We start from the raw sequence: 21,609 nt of genomic DNA, 5'->3' as shown, positions 1-21,609 counted from the left end.
GGTGTTTCATGATTTGCAAGGAACTTCATTTCTTCGAAATACCATAGCAAAGGTTCAACATCCTCCGCACCGGCACCGCTTCTCTCAGCATCGCGAATACGTTTCAATTCTTTGCGGAAGTTGGTACGCAGAGAATTAATTTTTTTTACCACTTGTTGTTTGTCAGCGTCTGGGTATTTTTCGCGGTATTTTTCCAAAAGCACATCATACTGCTCCCCCTTTTTGGCACGGTTACTATAATCCTTCCACTTAACATCCCAAAGAGCCAGAAGGCCATGATACACTTCAATAACTTCTAAAATAAATTGTTTTTCTGAACTCTTTTCACCCATGACGATCCGAACTTGTTGATATGATACCACTTGTGTGTGTGTGTGTGTGTGTGTGTGCCGATCAGACGCGACGCATATTGCGAGCGTAGCGAGGCGGCTCGTCGAACACACGTCGCGGAAAACAGAAGAGCGCGAAGCCCAACCGTCGCGCCTGGACTTGCCATTGTTCGGGACAGTTCGTCGCTTGTCGCTGCCCATCTCCAGATGGAGATCGAATAAATACCATTAACTTAAAACCGATCCTTTATTGTCGCCCACCCTACAGAACTGACTGACAGCGCAATATTTTCCCGGTTGCACAATATATTTTCAACTTTTCGTCAATCACGCAATATATTGCACAACCTTCAATATCGTCTATACACACGATCAATTAAATTGCACAACCCGAAATATTCTGCAATAATATTGACTGTCTATAGGCTGCTTTAGTCACGATTATTGGCGCCATATTCATAACTAGACTCCGGATGTCTATGCAAATGCATATTTTTATAGAAAACGGATAGAGCAATAGGATCTGAGCAGAAACATGTTTTATGATTAGAGAATTCTGAAAATATATTTTTTATTTTTAACTTTTTGCATAATGCATATGTTATTTGCCCTATATATATCTTCCGTGTTCTTAAAAAAAAAGTTTTTCGAGAAATCAATTTAGTCTATTAGGAAACTATCGCATTATAACTGCAGATTACTATTAAATGTCGTCAACGTAAACATATACATCGTGGTAATTACAGACAAACATCAAAACATACTTGCATAGGCTTCAGTTATTCGTTGAGCATTAGATATGGCAGTACTTGTATCCACTAGAGTGTTTTTAATAACGCCGAAAACTCGGAGTAGTAGAATATCACTAATGAAACATTGGATCGAAGGCAATTGCAATTTTGTCATCGATGAGAGTAATGAAAGAAGTGTATGTTGGAAAACTTATAATAAAACTATAAAATGCGAAAGAAAATCGCAGTTATTGCAACATAAATACTGCTACACACAAAAGAATACGTTGAAGAAGCAGCTAATACGTACAAAAGGGATACCTATTTCTGAGCAGCTACAAACGAGTTTAAAAAAAATTAATTTTACGTGAATTTAACGCGAGCAATGGTTACTGTTAATATGCGTGTATTAATTAGTGTGTCTTAAGTAACGATGTATGGAGGAATTTCCTAACAAAATATACAGACCGCATTGTTCAGGATGAATCGACACTACGAAAAAATTACTTAAACGATTCCTATGATCCAAGTATTCGAAATTCAATATTAGGAAAGACATTGCGGATCATTTTATGTGGATTTCTGTGGATGAAACCACTAATGCAATAGGCCAATGCATTGCAAACTTAGTGGTAGGAAATCTCTGCGATATCTCGGTTTCTGAATTCAGCCCTACAAATATTACTACCGAACGATAGTGAGGAAAAAATTCTTTTACTAATCACAGATACAGCAACGTATATGATCAAGGCAGGGAAAGAACTAAAATTATTTTACGAAAATATGGTACACATTACATGTATCTATAATGCATGGTTTACACAGAATTGCGAAGGAAGTATGTCTTCACTTTCCATCAGTGAATAAATTAATACCATCAATAAGCAAGGTCTTTATTAAAGCACCGCTTTGTATTGAAACGTACCGAAGAATATTAAAAGATATGTACTCCTCTACCATCGGAACCTATTTTAACTAGATGGGGTACGTGGATTGAGACGTCATTATTTGATGCTGAACATTTAGAAAAAATGCTTGTCGTTTACTGTAACTCGAATTACAATATGTCACAATAAATCGCAAAAAGGTATTGTTCATCTTGAATATTTTCCTTGCAAATTTACACATTTTCCTACATACTTGCATATTTTTCGTGCATAAATCGCATATGTTTCGTACATATTTATTGTGCATACACATCCGGAGTCTATTCCTAACACACGGAACGCATGCATTGCCACAGAGATCATTTTATTCATCTTGCTCATGTATATTCATCCACGAAGCGTGAAAATGCCCAGTCAGCCAAACCTGCAAAGCCAAATTTTCTCCAATGCCTGTTATAAAGTTATGGCTACAAGTTTCATGCAAGATTTGCTATAAACAACTTGTGCGCACATTGGCAGCAACATATGCAGCAAATTGGGTTGCGCAAACCTTGTTTCGGTTTTGCCTTCAATTTGACGTACATGTTGCAAGACTTTCTGCCCATTTGCTTTACCATTTTATCGGCTAACGTTGCCTGCAAAACCCAAGTCAAATGCGGAAACAAGTGGCTATGGTTTTTTAGACAACATTTGTCATTTATTCCCAGCAATTTGCTCGATTCTTGTATACAACTGGTTATCAGAATCATGAAATCATCGTCGATATACAGGCTGTGTACTAGTGTACAGGGTGTTTATTTGTTCTCGTCCAACTGTACAATGTATAATAAGTAAGATGTTAATGATATGACTATACTATGCTATGAAAAAATATGAAAAATGTGTTTTATCTGTCTTACTGCATAAAGGATGTTAATTCCCTTTCTTGAAGTGTCGAGTGTCTTATTTATTACAGAATATTTTTATTTTTCTTTGTACAGTTTTATGCCTATCCAGATAAATGAAACGACATACACATGCAGATGACCACGATGACTGAATCAATCTCTATATAATTAGTATAAAAGCTTCCTCTTTCAAACGTTTTGCGGATGAAGAAGACAAACGGAAACAATCTGTAGACATTAGTTTCATACTACAAGCGATTTCTCCGTTCTGCTTGTAGTTCAGGAGTATCAGATCCAAAAGTGCGAACTCTGTACTGTCTGGTACTGTATATGTATACATATGTATAGTATATAGGAAAAACGCACGACAACAATAGTCCAGTACTTTTAGAAATTTTTGCGAAAAAACTAAACATAGGTCGGACTCTTCATAAATCGCTTGTTTTATTGATGAGTATGAGCCCCTGAAAAATCACCGTCCATGGGATACCGGCTTCCGCCCCCCCCCCCGGCCTTTTTTGGTTAAAAGGTTAAAAAAACGGTTTTTTGTTAGTAACTCAAAAACGGCTGGTTCTATTGAAAAATGTTTCAGATAAAAATTAAAGAGCATTAAATTTCTGAAAGTCCTGGACTATTGTTGTCGCGTTTTTTTCTTATATGTATATGCAGTACCGGACAAATGTTTTCGGACAAAAACCTGTTGTTGTATTATGTAAAGAAAGGATATACCACTGATGTTATATTCCCTGAAAACCAGTTGTGTACAAGTTTCGAGCAAATTGCCAACAATAAATGAGAAAAGTTGTCTAAAAAACCATAGCCATCTGTTCCTGCATTTGACTTCGGTTTTGCAGGCAACGACAAAATGGTAAAACAAATGGGCAGAAAGTCTTGCAACATGTATGTCAAATTGAGGACAAAACCGAAACACGGTTTGCGCAACCCAATTTGCTGCAGATGTTGCTACCAATGTACACGCAAGTTGTTCGTAGCAAATCTTGCATCTTTGTAGCCATAACTTTATGACAGGCATTGGAGAAAATTTGGCTTTGCAGATTTGGCTGATTGGGTTAAGTAATTATTATCTTGCTAATTATTATTTTCTTGGATCGATCACACCTTGATATCTACAATAATATTCTTTAAGTGACCTCGTTGAACACTAATTTTTTTTATTGAATGTACCGTCTATTTCGGGATATCCATACGTCAAGAAACCATAGATATTAACGTTCCATTTAAGTCATCTATGGTTTTTTGTTTTGAAATTTTTAACAAACTTTTGCCTCCTACTATCCTTGAATGGATAAAATAATGATAGAATTTGATACTCTCATGGAACTCATGTTTCAGATTACAATTTGTGCTTGTAAATGAGGCGTCCTAATACTTTTCTCCAGCCAAATACACATAGATAAAACTTATTTTATATTTTGTAATACAGTAGATATCGTTATGTAACTACTGTGAAATATAGCATCGAACTAAAGGTAACCATTCTACAGGGCAGAACTTTTGTAACATCATCGTGACAACAAACAAAAATATAAATGTCTGTCTGAATTCATTTGTCCGCTACTGTATTTCAAATGTAGTGGAATAACAACTAGTACATGTGTAACGAGCGTAATTACGTATTAGTCGTTCAACAGAATTAATTACGATCATAGCAACGTTAATTATTTAAATTTGTAAAGAAATGGTACTGCTCAGATAAATAAAGAAAAACTAATAGGAGTTGGTAGTAAGGTAGGTATATTATACTAAATGCAAAAAGTTACAATACATTTGACGTTTGTTTTTTTCTCATTTTCCTTTAACATTAGTTTATGTTTGTTTTTGCTGTGTAACGTTGTCCGTGGTTGTTTAGACACAAACTGGCCTGGTAGACCGAAATAAAAATGTATGCTACAAAAATTCACAACTCCTTAAATTGCCATCCTCTAATTATTATATTGTTATAAATGTTATAATTATGTGTGTGTCTTCGCATTCCTTTTCTTCGTTCATTTATATTCATCTTCTTTTTCATTAATATTAATATTATCATCATCGTTATAATTATTAATATTATTATTAATAGTCACTTAGAAACGAAAACATTCACACTAAAAATTTGCAGCTTTCGTTCAAGTATAAAGAGGCGGTCTCGCGTGACTGTAGCTTTTAAACACTTTTTGAGAAACTTGAACATGTTGCATTGAATTTACTATATGTACTTCGCGAAGAAAATAGAATGAACCACATTATTAATCGAATACACAAATTTCCGAACAATGTTGTCTATGTGACTAAACATTACAGTAAATACATAATTTATTATTTTAAAATGAGAGTTTCTAGTAACGATTATTCGCGTATATATCAGCAGTTTCTCCGGAAAGCAGGCCTCGTATGTGTAGAAACAATTTAGCAACGAAGCCACGCGAAACTGTAACTTTATCTACGACTGAGATCAAGCAGTATCATCGCTACAATACAAAATCAATGTTTTAAAAACATGAAATTTTGTTACACAAAACTTTCGCGAGGGTGTAGCCCTTACTTAACTAAAATACCTTAAGAGTGACGGGGAAGGGACCGAGTACAACGAAGACCAGGCGTTGGGCCAGCGATGACTCTGCTATATCCCAGACATAGCAATTTTAACGCATTCAATTATAAACTATTGCGGATGTTTGAATGTAGATTACTACGTAACAATTTTCATTTGAATGGATCTCGATAAGAAACGTAAATAATTACTTTTCACACGTTCTCAGCCTTAATATCGTAGCATCTTTTGCGGTCTAGTCGTCGTGTACTTTGTGGTTTTTCATTTTTACTTTTAACTGATTTACTACCCTCAACATATATTCTTGTCGCCTCTCTGCTTTGTTACCGCCATGGAAAAAATAGCGTTCAGGTTCATGTACAGTTGGGCCAGAGCGCGATTGTATACGAGATGGCACACAAATTATCATATGCACAACAAATGTTTCACGATGACGGTCGTCTTTGCGAATATGATTTACACTCGTGGCTTTCCTTCTTTCCTATATTGATTCAACTCTGTTGACCTTTCACGCGATAAATCTTTATAAATAATTCAGATTAGAAACAAATAGTAATGAGGCAAATAGATCTAGAAATGTCTCCCTGTCTCTAACAATCGCAGGACTCATTTTGCCAACTGTAAATACAGATTTCAAAATTGTTTCTGATCATTTCTTATTGAACATACTAGTTTGTTGTTGTCGTTTCTCAGAGTATCTTTAACACATTCGGGACAGAAGTGAATTTTTATTGAAATTAAATAGATCAAATTCCAGATCATATGGACTTCCTCAAGTCCACAATTAAATATGATAGATTGGACACACATGAGTCATAATGTCTACGACGCTTTATGTTAGGACAGAATGACCAACACCGGTAGGTAACACATCCTATCATATTACAGCCGGATTGTCCAACGGTGGATCATACTGCCAAAAGCGATGACTTAAATTACTAATTCTGAACTTACATCAATTATGACAGAACGACAGTTGGTGGTCCATATTACCTGTAAGATTTTTGATTCGATTAACTATGCAGAGTGGTCACTGGTAAACCATGCTATCTATAATGATTATATTATAACAGGATGTCCCACTGTTGCATCATACCTTTCTGAATGTGTTAATAGAAAAATAGCATTCCTAAGCTATGTCAATATATGTATATTTACTAATGTAAGGGAACAACTTTTTCTCAACTTCATTTTACAATATATTATAAGAAGTACACGTGTTGAATTTATAATTTTTTACGTTGGTATTTTTTTAAATATTCCAAAAAGCTTCTTATTAGCATATGGAAACTAGGGTGTTTCAAGAACAGGGTGTTTTAAAACCGTAAGCGAAGACTTATTCAGTAAATAGAATTTCAAAACGAAACAAAAATTGGTGCAATACTTAGAAAATTGACTTCTACTCTAAACATCAACTCTTGTATAATTTAAAATTTTCTGTTGTGAATAGACCTTTTTCCTTCTTCCTATTAGCAGCAGCGAGTTCTGCGATCACCAGAGACCATAAGTAAAAAATGGAAATTTTGCAATAAAATTATTTATTTGATCTACAAAACAAAAAAAAAGGTGAAATGTAAAAGGAAAAGAAAATTGGCAGATAGGATTCAGGTAAATACGAATTAAGAGGGAAAAAAAAAAGAGCGTACATTAAAAAAAGTGCATGAGGAACAGAAAATCAAACGAAAATCAGAAGTAGAGCTTAAGTGGTTAATAATTCGGGAAACGGCGAGACCAGCTGCAGTCAAAGGTTAACCGTTCCACTATCAATCGATACCGGTCGATTGATAATCGGTCAACGGTTCGCGAGAAAAGTCGACACTGTGTCTTTTTGTATGCGAGCACAGAACAGCCGCAGTTCTCTACTTCGTTTTAACCAACACCGAGCAACTCTACACACCTATATAAACATTATTTCCAACCTCACTGCGCAAATTCGTAGGTGGAACGTTTCATATCGGCAGTCAATGAATTAACTCGAGAGCATATGAAGTGTACGACACGATATTTCTCAAAATTTCGACGGTTCGTATCCTCTCGTAATTAATTTCGTTTAGTTTGGCTCGTAACTTATTTTATACGAAAGCGGAATTCGCACCGCTTGTGTCTCCTAACCTGCGAATGGAGAAAATTAAAGGAGCGACGTGTATGACGCGTTCCATTGGAAAACGAAAGTTACTATTGTGTGTGTCCGCGCGCGCGCGCGTGTGAGTGTGTGTGTGATCTGCGTACGTCTCCGACACTGTTTCTAGACCCTTAGTCTTTTCGTCAGAGTTATCTTCCGCACTTCTCACCAAAACTTTGCAACAAGATTTTGCTTCTTGGGTGTGTTGACTTGGAAGAAACCTCGGGGACGAGACACGCCGAAGTTTCAAACCTGGATGATCATCACGCGTCGCTCGTTGTACGCATACATGTAGATGTGTATTTCGATCTGAAGAGTCCTGTGGATTGACGTCGATGTATGCAGGACGAACTCGTAGCGTTTCTCATCAAATATCCAACGAACTGGGTTGAATGTTCAATGAATTATCCCCCTATCCACAAACTTATAGTTAAATGCAATAGACCCGATTGATCCTACTCGAGTTCGTGGTCCATACAGTTTGAGCTGCGTCATCTGCAGTTCAGTTGCTTGACGAACGATGCAAGCGTTGCTTTTTTAAGCGTAAAAGGACAGTGCCTTTAATCACGTAGTGTGGCATACGAGATAGTCTTGGATTTTGTGTTTTTGGAAATGAAGATGGTAATTATATACCGGTGACTTGTTCAAGAAGAAAAACAGTCGGGAGTGCCTTTAACTTTGCTGTAAGTATTAGCGGCGGTTCTGGTAGCTTGGATTACTAGGATTCCCGGGTTGCCTCATTCCACCACCTCCCCTTGTACCGTCGCCACCTCGCGAGAATCCACCACGACCGCCTCTCGCACCATGTTGACCACCACGCATCACGCCAGGACCACCTACAAAATACAGAGATATGAATGTTTACGTAGTCTGTGATGATATACTATAAATACATACAGTAATATTAGTACATAAAATAGTAATAATGATCGTGGTAGAATATTATTAATTTCAAAAAAAAAAAACAATACCAGCCAAGTTATTCAGGTGGCCGGTTTTAAGTGCCTCACCCTGTATAGTAAATAGTTGGTGCAATTTTGCAAATCAAATTTTAAATGGAACACAGCAACATGTACGGAACAAACATGTAATATATGTATAAAAGAACAGCCCGAAGAAGTTAACGATATTTATCGAAAAAAATAAATAAATAGTTATATTTTTATAATCATATATACTTCATCATTTCATATTTAAATATACTAGTAGTATGTAATTTTAATTGTTTATTGTGCAGTAGTTTTCAATGGTTGCACATTTTTCCTACAAGTACTCAACAACTATCTTGCAATTCCTGGTGTTTTGTAATCCTCAGTGGAATTCCATCCCACATTTAACAACATACTTTATCAGTGTTTAAAATGTATATATTATATTATTGTATTAAATATTATTTTGTAATTTTTTAATAAAAGTTTTATATTTGTAACTTTGAAATGTGTAACATTTTCTTTACAGGTGGATGATTCGAATCGGAGATTTATGATTTCTATAATTTTTCATGCAACACAATACTAGATCATTGAAAACATGAAAAATTACATGAAACATGAATCTCTGATTCGGAGCAACCACTTCAGTCCATTCGATTGTTGTTAACAGTATATCTATATCAGGGGTGGCCAACAGGCGGCTCGAAAGCCATTCTGTCCCACTCCCCTATCAGTCTGCTCACTTCTGTCGTAGGGGAGTGTTCCCTCTCCATACCCACCGCGAATTTGTTTTGATATTGCTGCGCATGACGTCAAAACAAAAAACAATTAGTGTGCATACTCTGATAGTCACAGCATGCGCGCGTACTTTCTTGCTCCCCTGTCGTCCACACGCCGACTCATTACTTCGTATATTACATTGAGTAGTGGAGGGACGGTCTGTCGGACAGTGAACATCACTTCGTCCTTACCAACGACATGTTGGCCAGGCCTGTGCCAGCTTGGAACCACAGACGAGATATAAGAATAGACCTAACATCTTATACGACTTCGTGTCCCACGAAAATCACGGTGTTTCGAGCGCACCCTTACATAAAAGTTTCCGATTTCAGGAACTACGTTCGACACCGTAATAATACACAGCACACACACATCCGTGATTGTGTATGGCGATACATACATACATTATTGTCCCGATTTCACTAGCAAACAATGAAATACTGAAATGGTATGGGGATTCCTGACGCCCCCGAAACATGGGACAAAAAATTACATTGCATGTTGGGTCTATTCTTATATCTCGTCTGTGATAGAACCAAATAGGTTCTTGTATACATGTGCTAGCACAGACGAGGTGTAGGAGTAGACATTTCATCCAACATATCTTTTCGGCCCACTTCTGGGGCGATGTCGTCCCATTTCCATTTTAGCATCACTACCCACCGCAAATTCATCGTTCTCTTAACGTAGAGCTCGCTAAAATCACAGGTTTTTTTAAGGCATCGGTACTACAGTTTAGGTGGGCCATCAACTCCCATAAGATGAAAAGTCTATTCTTATACCTCGTCGGTGATGCCAGCGTGGAACCAAAACGGATAAATTCCTACTATTTTGCTACTATTGGCCGCTTGGTGTAGTATACATGCTCGGGGACAACGAATTCCCGGGCGCAAGCACCCCCGTTTCTTCTCTGGTATAAATAAGCAAGATGTTTCAATAAGGTTCAGAGATCGTATTCATTCATTTGTTTATTGTCAGCGTTACCAACGTGAGTTATAAAACGGTCTCATTCCTTTTGGAACAGATCACGTATGTCACTGCTAGAAACGTACACTACTTACCTATCAATCTTTACATATAATTCTTGTATTATTAAAATTTATAATATAACTTACCAGGACCTCTTTGCTGTTGTTGCTGCTGTGGTCCGCCCATTGCTCTCATATTACCATCGTTTGAATTTAACCGTCCACCACTTCCATCCATTGTCCCTCTAGGCCTGACTTTCTTCTCTTCCACATTTAATTTTTGTCGATTTTCGGCAGGATAATAAATCGGCTAAAATCGGAAGTATAACAAAAATGTAAACTTATTAACAAAATTTAAACATATAGTAAACTTTTTCCTATAATTATCTATAATTAACTAACCAAGTTCATTAACACTGTGTTAACAACTTGTTTGTCTTCGAAGGTGATGAACCCATAATTAGGCACTTTTCCTGTGTTATTTCCTTGCGGTCCTTTACACCTGTCGTTCGATTTACTATGTATACGCAGCTCCACTACCCTACCGTATGTTTCAAATATTTGTCGTAGGTCATCCTCTGATGCGTTGTGCGGCAAGTTTCCAAGAAATAGTTGGTGAGCGTCACTGTATTGACTTTGCCTCGTACCACGACGATCACCGTCTACAGAATATATAAATTATTTCTAACACGTATTTAAGAAAAACAAAAACGTATATTACATTAAAAACATTGGACCATTCCCATATTTTCCATGATTTGCCCTATATGGAAGAAGGATGTGTCAAAGATAAGTACTCCTCTTCTTGAAATAAATAATTCTTGTTATAAACTTTGTCTCTTCATTATTGGAGATTATGCCGCGCCCACGAAACACTGGTTTTATATGTAGGATAATTCAGATCCCTACTAATACTTAGACAGCGAGCAGCGATTCTTTGGAACGGAGAATGCTGACATTCGAAGAGCAAATAGAAAAGAGAATGAATGATTTTTGCCACATTTCAAGGGCAGAAATGGATTAGAGGATAGCTGAGTTTCTGGAAGTGTCAAGAGCCGAAATACAATGAAAGTCTATAGAAAATCAAACCAATCATAATCAGCTTACTTCGTTACTACAATAACATTCAATACTATTATTTAACATTCTCTATTAATTAACATTCCTCGTAGATTGGACGCGGTACCCGTAACTAATTCTGATATTCGTAGTCGTGTTCCTCCTATCAAAAGTAGGTAAGTACACAATTCTCCTCGTTCCCTATCCTCGGTGCCTTACCTCGCTAAACCCGCGAAATTCAACAATATGTAATATGAAATAAATAATTGGGATGAAAGAACAGAAACTTTAGCTTTGATAGATTCCCTCGAAGGTGAAGCTTTATCTGTTTGGACGTGTATGGAGGAGTCCAAACGGACTGATCTTGCCGCATTAGTTTCTAGATTAAATACCCAATGTGGAGGTGAACATTTGACTCAATTAAACCGATACAAGTTTTATAATTATAAGCAAAATGTTGGAGAATCCCTTCAACAGTGGCAAATCTAATTTGTGTTTTATCGGAGTTGATTTTCTCTAATTCCACCATTGAGTATCGTGACAAGCAGGCTTGTCAAAAATTCATTAAGGCTATTAGAAATAATAATTTGAGGAAGGATATTACACTCGCTTCTATTAATTCCGTTTTTTTAGATGAGGTACTCGCAGTAGCATTGAAAATAGAAGTTTCACATGATTCTATTTATGAGAAAAATTCTGATTCTTCCTCGTATAACCAAAGCTTCAAACAAAATTATAACCCTCACTCGAGATTTCTTTAACTCAGGACCTCCGTTCTTCCGAAATCCGAACTTTCCCTATTACTACCCTCCTGATCGAGATAGAGGGTTGAAACTTGGCACCGGCTGTTTTTCTTGACAAGTTATCGAATGGTATATTACAAGTCCAAATCGGTCTAAGGGCACATTTGTCCCCTTTACGGTACAAACAGATCAATAATGAACGAATAATTTCACTTTGTTTCTTGAAAATGGTCTGTGCGTAATATTAAGTTGGATATTCAATACCAGCAAAGATTTCCATAAGACCGCGGAGTTTACACGACAATGTTTATCAACATGTCCGATTCTGCGTATGAAATCGTAATCGCTTATTCTGTTTTCTTCAGAACTAGCAGTTTTGGTTACGTTACATTTGGTAAAGTTAAAACTTCCGCTTTTTCGAAGCGATGTACACTCACGAGCAAACTCGGCTTCCACTAGGGGAAAAAGTAACACGGAAGAAGGGGCCTTCTACCATGCTCCTACCATTTGGTATTGGGAATTACTGAAATTGATGCCAAATTAACATCCGATGTAACATCTATTTCAGTACCTGAAATCAATTTATCAAGTGGTAGGAGGCCCTTCCCTTACGCCAATTTTTCACCTAGCGGAAGCTGAGTTTGCTCGTCGGTGTACAAAGTCTCTCGAATATCAATCGACATGGTTGCTTTCGTTCAGGATAAATTTCGGCTTACATAGTCATAGCTCTTGTTGCATTTCTACGGCACTCAACATAAACTAAAAGCATATCCACTTTTTCACAACTACTAAATTTTATTTTTGCTTTTATCTTACTGAGATAGTCACGTATAAACACCGATGATAATTTCAATACTTAATCACGGGCAGAATAGGTTAGATTATATTCATAGTTTGATTTATTTTCATAGTACATCTCAAAACTATGTAACTTTAGTTATTTATATCTTCAAAACCTTTGAGTGTCTACACCTAATACTTCACATACATCATTAAGAACCTGCATACTATCATATCACAAAACCCCTTTATAATCGAAGTCGGACATAGGGGTCCTTTCCTTGTTAGTCTCCGCATTGCAAGTGCGTTAACACCGAGCATTCATTTAGTAATTTTACACTTAGTAATTACTGCGACAACACTATACTACGCATACTTATACCAAAGACTGATTATGTAATATATAAGTAATATTCATTAAAAAACGCAATTTTACTCTTGAAATTCATTGGTCTGGTAATCATTATAGTTGTAATTGACCGTTCCCACACGATACAACGTTACCGCTCGAGTTATATCAGATTTTATTTAACGAGTTACGAGACTTAACTAACACTTCCTGCGGCTCCCTAGTTAGGTTCGTTCGCATGCTACCAGCTCCCTGATTTCATATTAGGTACGTCTGTACAGATTTTCCACCCTCCTCGCAGCTCCTCAACTATACGTTAAGTTCGTCTGCACAATTTTATCCTAGTGACTCCCCGATTTCGCATCGGATTCGTCCACAAATGTCACCATCTTGCGGCTCCCTAATTTCGCATCAGGTTCGTCCTCGTTTTCAATCAACCCAGCAGCTCTCTGATTTCGCGTCAGATTCATCCGCGCACCTTACTAACAAACTGATAAATCATATTCCTTGGAAAACCCTACACTCGCCGGCATCCGCGCTGCTCGCGAACATGGCACGTAACGATCCATAAGCGTCGTTGGTGGAGCGGCTAAGAATCTCGACTGCGGAACCGCTGCGAAGTTTTTTTTTTGATGTGGTTCGAGCCCCGTACAAAGCACTGTTGTTTTTTTTATTACATTTATATTTCTTTAAATTTGTAACTAAATGACAATGATTAGTATTTACTTAAGAATATTTTAACCTACAATATACATAGAAACCTCATAAATCTCGTTTTAATGAGATCCTTAACAGTGTGACTATCCTACCCTATATCCTTAACAGAAATACTATTATTTGTCATTTAGTTAGAAATTAAAAGAAAATATAGTATAATACTAGTAAATTACTCTCATGGTTCCATGAGAGTTTAAAAGTCGGAACACCTCTACATATTTTATGCCCCCCAGTGGTGGGAATGAAGTAGGCACGGCACTCTCACGGAAAACTTCCTAGCCAACTCTCATGGATCTTTTACTGTACATTGTGTGGGGCTCGAACCACATCTAAAAAAGCTTTACAGCAGTTTCGCAGTTGGGATGCTTAGCCGCTCCACTAATAACACTTTTGGAAAGTCGGTCAATATTTTAGTATATAGCGGATACAGCATAGTTTTAATTAAGTTAATGTCACTGTCAACATCTATAATTTAGATACTGTTTTACTGGTATTTACTTAATAAAGTAAATACCAAAATTGAAAGTATAAGTTAATATTTCACGGAAAAAACATCAAAAATATGGGGTTTTGATTTTTAACAGTACGGCGCACCCTACCAAAAAATCTCCAAAAATTGAGGACAATACTTGTGATAATATGTTGTTACTGTAATTATATAAATATAATCGATTTAAGATCTCAAGAAAAACAAGTTTCATTTCTATTGCGTTTTTTATTATTAATAATTAGGATTTTCAACCAAGAAGTTGCAGAAAATTATCTATCGCGTGCTTCGGCAAATACTATTTATCAGATTTTTTACAAAAATTTGTATGCGATTAAATAGAAGAAATAGAGGAAAAACCACATAATCCGGATTTTCCTTACTACTATCCACCTGGTCGAGGTAGAGGGTTGAAAATTGATACGAATCGTTTTTTCTTAGTAAACTATCGAATGGTATATCATTTGTCCAAATCGGTCTAAGAGGACTTTTGACCCCCCTTATCCGGCTATACCTTTATGTTATGTCAATTCAAGAAATGCCACTGTCATCAGAATTTAGATCCGCTTAATGTGAGGATTGAAAGGAATAACAGAGAGTAACAGTAGTCAGTAAAACAGAATTAGACAGTAGAATAGGACTCGTAATTAAACTGAAAGAAACCTGGTAGAATAAACAGGGTATTTAATTTACCTCGTTGTACCGCTCCACCTCTTGGAACCCGTTGCTGTTGATGCTGTTGTTGCTGTGGCTGCTGGTTCCCAACTCTGTGACTCTGTTGTTGTTGCGTTGAAACATTACTCGATGTGCCAAGTACAGGTCCACTACTAGTTGGATGCAACGGTGATCTATCATCTAAACGCAAATTCGTCATTGGAGGCTGTAAATATAAATTCAAATATATTTTATCAACTTAATGTACTTTTGTACTCGTGTACTTTTATTTGTTTTCAAGGTTGCCTTAATTAAATCATTGAAAATAAAATATATACCGGCGACGTGGACAACTTTGGAGCCTGAGGACTGGTAGCACCTGTGCTACTTGGAAACGATTTGACAAGATTGGCATACGTTTTTGGTCCACTACTGGTCACATTCGTATTTGGCAACTGATGTTCTGGTTCAGACTCTTGTGTAGTAGAATTGAACGTCTCAGGCTCAGGCTGCTCAAGGTTTTCAGTAGACTGAGTCTGTTGTTGTTCGTTTTCAGTTTGCTGTTGCTGTTCAGCCACGCTATCTAGTTCAGTTTCCGGTACAAACTGTGTTTGTGTTGTGGGTTCATTGATGTATTGGTGCTGCTGTGCAGGTGGTGGCGGTGGTGGCTGCTGCTGTTGTTGTTGCAGTGGTGGTTGTTGGGTAATTAGTGGGGTTTCTTCGTGAACAGAACCATTTAAAACTTGTTGCATTACCGGGTGCACCTAAAAGAAATATTTACTTAGCATCACATTTCACTTGGGTATTTAATTTAAGGCATCAAACTAACATGAGACTGTTGCGGTAGCGGCGCATAGTACATCTGCTGTTGCTGAAGTACAGGTTGTTGTGCAGGAATAAGTGGTGGCTGGGCTTGTGGTTCTGTGGCTGTAGCTAGGGCTGAAAGTTGCTGCCCTTGATTTTGATGTTCATCTTCCTCGGGCTCAGAACGCCCTCCTTCTTCCCCTTCCCTCTCACCGGACTCACCTACACCCCCCTCTACACCTGCTACATCTGCTTCCTCCTCGTCAGGAAAGATCAAATCTTGGTAACGGAATATATCGTTATGTACATAGTATGTTTTTGGTGCTTGTATTGCCAACACAAACGTTTGTGTGAAACGACGCATTGGTTGTCCCGCATTAGAAAGTTCTCCAGATACCTACGAGCAATTAAATACAATAAAAATTAATGTCGAATTTTGTGCAATAGTACTTTATATACCTAATACGGGTTTGATCCGCACAGTTTTGTCGGTAAGATATTATAATTTAATTGAAAGCTGGTACAACATAAATTTGACGAACTAAAATATATAAAACAAACTATTACAATAGTGTATGATTAGTGTAGTTTTGTATAACACTGGATTCTCTGAGAATCAATTGACCATGTTATAGAACCTATTGCACTACATTACTATTTTAATAAATAAATATTAAACTGGCAACTAGTGTCACAGTATTGATATATGACCAATCACAGTTGGAGGAAACTCGATATATTTTGGAAATACAACTGTTTAATAATATGTTATGACATATTTTACGATATTGAGTATCAAATTTTATATGGATAATGACTTATCCTAGTATATATCTATTAAAATGATCAAGTTTTATAAACATTCGGCAAACTTATATTATTTTGTTAATATTTAATTCTTAATCCATATATGTATTCATGTAGATGACACTGTGTTCGAGGTGTTGAAGAAACTTTTTTTTATCTTTCTCCTTGTTTTAAGAATAGTAATAAATTTAAAGTTAGGTTTGCCATACTTATTATATATAATGGCCACTCACTTGTACAACTACACCATTTTCAAGTGTCAACTGTGAATCAACTTGACTTATCTTAGCATGACAGTCTCGAAAGTTTAGCTGTTGAATTTTCTGATGTATTTGCTTCTGGCCAATTGCTGGAGTTGATTCTCTATTAGAATCTAGTCCTCCGTGCACAAAGGAAGAATGTTGATTATAGAACCTAAAATAATATTTAATGTAAACAAGGTTATATTAGTCGCTAGATTAGTCACAAAATAATATAATAAATTACCTATGAAGATGTGCTGGAGCCTGATTAAGTAAAGTATAATATTGTCGGACAAATTCACGACCGACATTTTGTGGAGAAGGGGATGCCTCCATGACCATTTTCTTACTCCTAACGTCTGAAGTAATACTTTGCTTAAGCAGCAATCAAATGTTTGCGTGGCAAATGTTCTACAATTAAAAAAATTCTGTAACAAATAAAAGTATATATTTAATTATAAACGGTTAAATTAAAATAAGACTTCAAAATTATAATTCAATAAACAATTTTTGGATATATATCATATATATATACAATTATATATCTGATTTAATCTTGTTTCTGAGTTGTAACTGATTTTAGATTGTAGTAATTTTTGTACAAAATTGAATTAGTTGAATTGATGGGTGGACTTTTAAATACTATAAATAATATGAAAAAAGGAATTATTACTACTATAATTGTTCTGTGCTTTTTGTCTTGTGGGAACACTTAACATACTTATTGTATTTGTTTAATATAAAGAATGTAACAAACTTAGAATAAGAAATAGAAAATGTATGTCATATATTAGCAAATAAATCAAGAGTGCTTAAAAATATACATTGATCTGTGATTCAAAGACATACAAGTTATGTGGCAATTTCATATAAGTAGATATATCTTTTTATTTTTGCAATTCTCTTAGAAATAAGAAATCATATTTTACACAAAAAAGATTGACTTTATTTTAAGACCAATATAATACCCAACCATTACTAGGTATCTTTATAAGTAATATACATAAAATTATTGGAATGTAACATTCAAATACATTTTGAAATACCTACATTCAATAGTTCAAATATTTAAAAATTTTAATATTATTACAATATAGATTGATTGAATATTTTAACAGAGACAAATTCGATCTTACCATAAATGTATAAAATTTGCATTTTAATTATAATATAACAAAAAACAAAAGTATATCCACATGAGAGGTGCAGAAACACGCACATCAATCTAAGTGGCTCTCTAAATATCACATGAGAGTGATGTGCCAAATAGAAAAACTCTTAACTACAATAAAATGAAATTAAAAACAGTATCCCATATATTTTTCCAAGAACAATGTCTGTGTTACACTATGCCCAATTCAATCCTTCACAACAAACACAAACATATACAACTACATAGCGTTCACACACGATAAACACAATAGAATTGCCAATCGCGTGTTAAAATTCAATTCTATTTAATGATTTTATATTAAGCTTCCTTTAATTGCAATTCACACGTTAGAAGAAAACGTGTGTTCTAACACATACAGAAGTTAACAGAAAATTGGTGTAAAAGAGTTCTTCGAAAACAAGAGATCCCTCGATTCATGTACCATGCAAGAGGTCGAGGGCAAGGGGGCTGCCCGGTTGCACGAGCAAGCATGGCGATTTTTCTTCGTTCGAGAATCCATAATGCTAATCAAACCGACAGGAAATTTCCAATACAGTTAAAAGCGGGTATCACTGTCTTTTACGAGTTAAATGGTAAATATCGTTTATAATTCGGCAATAAGACACTCGCGTCTCATGTTCGCCTTTCTGCGAGTTCTTCCCTCCGAGTGGTCGAATGAAAGAACACAGATCTTATGGCGTGCTAGACTCACCCGACGGAATTGCTTCTAGCCGATATAGTCACTGGCTTTTCCAGGAGGGACGAGAAGTTGCTACGAAAACGAAGAGCTCGCGCGAACAACAACAGTTCACAATAATGGTAATTATAAAAACAGTTCAATGTATGAGTCCTCCGAGCACCTTGATGTCAGCACATGCAGCGGAACCTGCACAGAAGCACCGGTCGTACGAAGATGAACGACTCTCGTATTCAAGACGGAGCTGTGCGGACTTTGTAAGAACTATTTTGTCCATTGTACCATCAGGGAATATGGTTTCTCTGGTATGCTAGGACTTTGATTGGTTACAAAGATTAGTAGTTGCAAAACGGACCAATTGTAGGAAAGATTGAAATAAAAGATTTTGACGTTGGTGCGGCTTCCGATAGGTCCAATGAGGTATTAGGTTCTGCTAAATCGAGAATTGTATTGGGTAAGTGGAATGACGCACTTAGATTGCTGCTTTTTCTCGATATAGATACTGAACAAATTATTTTTGCAAATACCGTTTGTAATATTTGTTTCATTTAAGAAAGAATTGTGGTGTTTATGCAGTTAGATTTTTCTAACTAAATTTTTATAAAATTTCGCAAATTAGATTACAAAAGTATCGATTTGCTTGAACATTTCATACAATTTTCATAGATTCATTGAAACAACAGAATACTATATGATGCAAAACATAATTTAAATTAACTTCTAACACAGGAACATTACATTTAATTATAAATTATCAAACTTGAAAATGAATTATCTGTGTTTATAGTGACATAAAAGTATATAAATATTTTCTGCATTGAAAAATAAATTTTATGTAATACAAAAATTACTGCATAATTCGTTATTGGTAAAATAATCTTTCACTTTTAATATTTACTCCATTACGAATCTTGTTAAAATTAAAATTGAAGTAAATATGAAGTCATGAATTTTTGTCAAAAGATAGAGCAAATCTATTATACCCGACTTTATGTTATCGCATACTCACATTTTGAAATACTTAATACATACCTGTAAACAAATAAATTGTAATAGTTTATATATTTAAAAAGTATATTTGACACATTCAATGTACGAAGCACAGTATACTTCTTAATGCTAAGTAAAAACTAACAAAAATAGAAAGATACAAAAAAAGAAGTATAAATTATGATTGTAGAATGTTCGAAACTTTTAATAAGTTTTGTCTTTCACCTATTTTATAAAATTATGTACCTATAAAAAGTTTGTCGTAATTATTTCTTAAATTGTAAACTGAAAGTAATAACGAAACAATTATTTATAAACTGATAAATTACTCAAGATAAAAGAATTCACAATTTTACTAATTTAACAAAATAGTCTATTGTTGTTCACAAAAGCCATATCAATCGTTTAAGATTTTGTTTCCAGTACAATTTAAACGAAAACAATTACTTTACCGAGGCTAAAGTACTACTATATCATAATATAAAATAAATATTCGGTATTTAATGTTTTTAATGTAATAAATAAAAATACTAAGACTTTGATTTTGAATAGAACAATGACAATTGTCATTTTGTTTTTCCTTTGGTACAAAACCAACTACTGACATTAGATTTAATTAATAAAAATATCAATTTCTTACTGCAATATGGAATATATGTTAAATTGCACAAACATAATACAACGCAGAAAAATAAGATAAAAAGTCCTTAATAAATTGAAAAAGAAATTTTACAAGAAAATAAATTGTCGCTTTGAACGTAATGTTGAATCGCGTTATATTAATTATATCGATGTAGTGAGTTTCGTAAACTTATATACTTGAACAGTGAAATTAAAGAAGGGCAACACTTTTCGCTAAATTTTTTAATGTAATACTTTTGTGACATGGAACAGTGTTGAATTTGAGAAAAATACAATATTTTCTTTCACTTTAAAAACCTTATTACGATGTTCTTTGCCTAGAATGAAATTGTCGATATATATAATGTACATGTGTTATTCCTTGAGTGTAAAATTAAAACTGAAAGAATACCTAACTTGATACATGTACTGTAGTAGATTCAGCAAAATATTTTTTTGTAATACAAAAAACACTAAACTTCCGTGTCAGTCTTATTTTAAATCTAGTGTATAGACGTTCGTTCGCTATGCTTTAAAATATCGTGTACATAGTTTCTTTTTCTTTCAAAAATTAAATTATTAGGATCGGTTAACACAAATACAAACATACGCGAGATATATTTTATGTACACAAAATGAATTTATTTTATCCTATTTTCTCTTACCAATAAGGAAGCAATAATCTTTTTACCTCATTTCACATACCTCACACAGTTCATTATAAACAACTCGGTACTTTTCATTTCGTTTTTGTCTTAACGTAGTCGTGTAAAAAGTACATTGCCTGCTTACTTTTCTATAGTGGGCTTCATAATCTTATTAAGTTTAGTTCTTTTATAGACAAATTAAAATAATCTTATTGTTAAAAATAAGGACCAAATTGCTCCTCTCTCAACAGTCCCCAAGCGGTGAATGAGAAAACTTGATTCTTCCTAATATGTGTATTTAAATTATTTCCTGTCATCTTTTGCTTTCCCATTTGCACAAACACGTTCGATATTACGTTACAATACTTCATCGTAAGGTGTAACGACGATTTAGTCATTCATGCGTCTGGAATTACATATTTTTCACAGAACTTTCAAACGTATTACGATACGACAGTGCCTTACGTTGAATCACGTAACGTATTCGCGATAAAAAAATTAAATGATAAATAAGATGAAAAATGAGAGACCAATGAGAAACATGAACCATTTTCGACTTTGTACAAAAGGGTAAACGAGAGATGGAAGAAAGCATCGTGTACCTATATGTATGGTATGTATGTGTGTGCGTGTGTGTGTGTTGTGTATATACATATATATATATATATA

The 21,609-nt window shown here is 35.1% G+C and overlaps 1 protein-coding gene across 1 annotated transcript; it reads right to left on the bottom strand.

The window, feature by feature from the left end:
- Nucleotides 1-7,706: 7,706 nt before the first annotated feature.
- On the bottom strand, nt 7,707-18,883 carry LOC107195051 (ras GTPase-activating protein-binding protein 2). The gene is made up of 9 exons (XM_015584813.1): nt 18,698-18,883; nt 17,077-17,260; nt 16,824-17,004; nt 15,809-16,180; nt 15,318-15,743; nt 15,019-15,205; nt 10,593-10,852; nt 10,338-10,500; nt 7,707-8,346 (listed from the first exon to the last, which is right to left on the bottom strand). Exons 2-9 carry the CDS (start codon nt 17,172-17,174, stop codon nt 8,201-8,203), a joined length of 1,833 nt encoding a protein of 610 aa, XP_015440299.1. The 5' UTR covers nt 17,175-17,260; nt 18,698-18,883; the 3' UTR covers nt 7,707-8,200.
- Nucleotides 18,884-21,609: the final 2,726 nt, after the last annotated feature.

Source organism: Dufourea novaeangliae, unplaced genomic scaffold (assembly GCF_001272555.1).
Source record: "Dufourea novaeangliae isolate 0120121106 unplaced genomic scaffold, ASM127255v1 scaffold46, whole genome shotgun sequence".
Classification (NCBI taxonomy): Eukaryota; Metazoa; Arthropoda; class Insecta; order Hymenoptera; family Halictidae; genus Dufourea; species Dufourea novaeangliae.
The sequence above is the reverse complement of the archived record's forward strand: the minus strand, read 5'-3'. Positions and strand labels throughout refer to the sequence as shown.